Source organism: Mesocricetus auratus, unplaced genomic scaffold, assembly GCF_017639785.1.
Source record: "Mesocricetus auratus isolate SY011 unplaced genomic scaffold, BCM_Maur_2.0 Super-Scaffold_100028, whole genome shotgun sequence".
NCBI lineage: Eukaryota > Metazoa > Chordata > Mammalia > Rodentia > Cricetidae > Mesocricetus > Mesocricetus auratus.
The window spans coordinates 10,548,727-10,551,749 of record NW_024429209.1 but is presented as its reverse complement, the minus strand read 5'-3'; the positions used below and the strand labels follow the sequence as shown (position 1 = coordinate 10,551,749).

Here is a 3,023-nt window from a genome sequence, read left to right as displayed (position 1 = left end):
AGAGGAATCACGAATGTCCATCTCACTTGGAAAGAAACAAGTGCACATCATATTTGTGATACAGCATGTAACTAAGGGTACTGTGGACAAGGCCCCACACTTGAACTACTGAATCTCGGACAGGCTCTGGTTACTCTGTGATCTCTGCCTTGAATTTCTTCTGGAAACATCATGTGATGATCTTGAAGTGATGATAAAGATTTTCTGGGACACGTGGGGGTAAGACAAAGATGCTGACACCTTGTGTCTATAGTCTCTAGGAATATTGACAATATCTCCTACTGAGAAGAAGGCAGAAGTCAACAGGCCAGATAAGTAGGGACGGGTGAGGGCTTTTGTGACTCCAGCCACATCTCTGCACCCAGCAGAGAACTTATAAAGCAGAGGTCGCTGAGCTCTCAGTGAAGGCCCCTCCTTGTGTGATGAAATCCATCCTCTTCAGCCTTTCTCTGCTCCTCCTTCTGGAGGAGCAAGCAGCTGGAATAGGGATCTATGGTGAGTGCAGGGAGTCGCCTGGCAGGAAGGCACTCAGGGAGAATGTCCATAAGGGTGTTCTGGCAGTGAGAGCCCTCCACAGGGTGATCTTGATGGACTTTGACTCTTCTCCACCCAAACCCACATGCCTTGTGGGTACCTTGGTGGGTTGATGGGGGAAATTCTAGGATAAGACTAGAAAGGGCACTGTACAGAGAGTATAACTCAGACATTCTTGTTATCAATTACCAGGTGGGACAAAAGGCCACTTTCTAGTAAAAATGCTCCTAGTTGTATTTATCCAAAAAGGCCATTTCCACTATGGGTCCAGTGAAGCACAGGAAGATGTATCTGAAGAAAGCATTTTTATGCAAACTAAGCAGCATGTGCATGGCCAAGATGCTGATGCTGAAGTGGGGGAGACTCAGAGCTCACAGGAGCTGAGAGATTTAAACGAAGACACAGTTTGTGATGAAGAAGAAGACGAGATTAGCCAACAAAAATCCCAACTTCAATCCCAGTCACAAATCCAATCCCAAGCCCAGCTAAAATCCCATGAAGCCCAACTGAAGTCCCAAGTAGGCCAGCTGAAGACCCTAGGCCAGGTGAAAGCACAAATCAAGCTGAAACGCCACAGCACCCCCCTGAAATCCAACTAGGTACCACTAACACTCTGAGAAGACTCTGCTCAGCAAATCAAGGGCAAAGAATACACCCTGGATGAAGACCTGGTCCAAGAGCATCAGCAGCATAAAAAGGTTCAGGGGCTCAAAAGAAAGCTTGGCTGGGCCAGGAAAGCAGCAGAGCTCTTTCCACATTTTAGACAGCACTCCCAAGCCTATATTGTGCAGGTTCAAGAGCAGTTACAGGGTGGAATTCATCACACAAAATCTTTCCACCAAGCTCAAGGGATGTGCTACTGTCCAAAAGGAGGGTTAATCCTATATCAAGATGTCTTCACAGAATAACACATTCAATAATCAGTCAAGGACCAGGACATATTTAGAGGTAAGTGTCTTACCAAATAGGAGAGACATCTATTCTTGTGTTTATATGTGGTACCTGATGGACTTCCTGGGCTAACGGAATTGACAGTGAAGCCTACAGCAATGTGTGTGCTGAACTGCAAAGTTTATGGAGTTGAGTTCCATTCCCTGGTGAAGCAAGGTGTATTTATGATGTATTTTTGTAACTTCTTGTGCTTTGGATTCATAAGAGTCAATTTGGTTTTGTTTCTTATACCAATTAATGGTCTTCAATCCTATTTAGGGGTCCCTTATCCTTTAGAGATCACAAACCCACCTGCTTTTTCCATTTTTGTGAATATGGGAGGTAAAAGAGTCCCAAGGACCATCCTTTTTTGTGATGCAGGAACTGTGAAATGGGGGGCACTATAGGGGTGAGGAATCAGTCCAGGGAATGTTTGCTCTATCAGGAGAGAAATCTGCAGCTTTGGGAGGAAAACGATGCAGCTATTTTTGCATCTTCAAAGGGGCGCTTCATTTGAAGAGAAGGAAAGCACCAGAACCTGTGGTCCCAGTGACCAGTAGTGGCTAATACTCCAAATGGTCACAACTGGGTCCAAACAGACAAGAGATCTGGTCACTATGGCTTCCTGACTGCTGATCTTCACTAATGTGCATCCCCATCTATGTCCTCTCTCCATAGGAGTCACCTGACCTGTGTGGCTTGTGTTGTCTTCAAGATGCAGATTCCCCTGCAGTCCTGGTGCTCTTGCACGGATGCCATGACCCACTCACACTTTTGCTCCTGGGGTTTCTTAACTTTGACCATTACATCAATGCTCTCTAGTAAAGAGATCCTTCCTGACATCATTTGTAATTTTTAAAATAATACATTTTCAATTGAAATAGAATTTTACCATTTTCCCCTCTCCCTTTTCTCTTTAGTCCCTCCCTGGTATCCTCCTTCCAGCTTCTCCCACGTCTCCCAAACTTTCAAATTTATATCATATTCACATTTGACTATTGTTTTGAGTACATATATATGTATGTGTATTCATAAATATATAAATACAACTTACTGTGTTTGTTGTTTGTATGAATGTGATTGTAGAGCTGACCACTCTGATTTGTACAACCAAGTAGGGGTTCACTCCTGTGACAGGATAATTCCTTTCCAATGAGTCATTAGTTTCATTAGTTCCTTGTTTAGGGATGGGTCTCTGTGAAATTTCTCCCTTTTATATTATGCCATTATTTTGTCTTGTTTATGAAACAATTTCTAGTATATACTTTTTAATTGCATATTTCTTCATATAATCTTTTTGCCTTGTCTTCTCCAGTGTTCCCTGAGCCTTAAATGCAGAAATTGTGATGTAGATACATACCTGTTGGGGTTGGAGTCCCCAAGACACACTGATCTCTGCATTATTTTCTGAGATGATCTCCATTTGTTGAGAGAGTCTTGTTTGATGAAGAGAAATAGCTGTACTTATCAGTGGGTGTAAAGTAAAGATTGAGAGGAATTACACTACTCTAGAAAAGTGGGGATAATTGATTCTTTTCTAAGTTCCATGACCTCATTTG

General features: G+C 42.9%; 1 protein-coding gene across 1 annotated transcript; it reads left to right on the top strand.

Moving 5' to 3' along the window:
* The first annotated feature begins 422 nt into the window (after positions 1 to 422).
* LOC121134450 (seminal vesicle secretory protein 3A-like) lies at positions 423 to 1,442 on the top strand. The gene is given in 2 exon segments (XM_040732724.1): positions 423 to 495; positions 727 to 1,442. Coding segments are annotated over 2 exon segments (789 nt in total).
* The last annotated feature ends 1,581 nt before the right edge of the window (positions 1,443 to 3,023 follow it).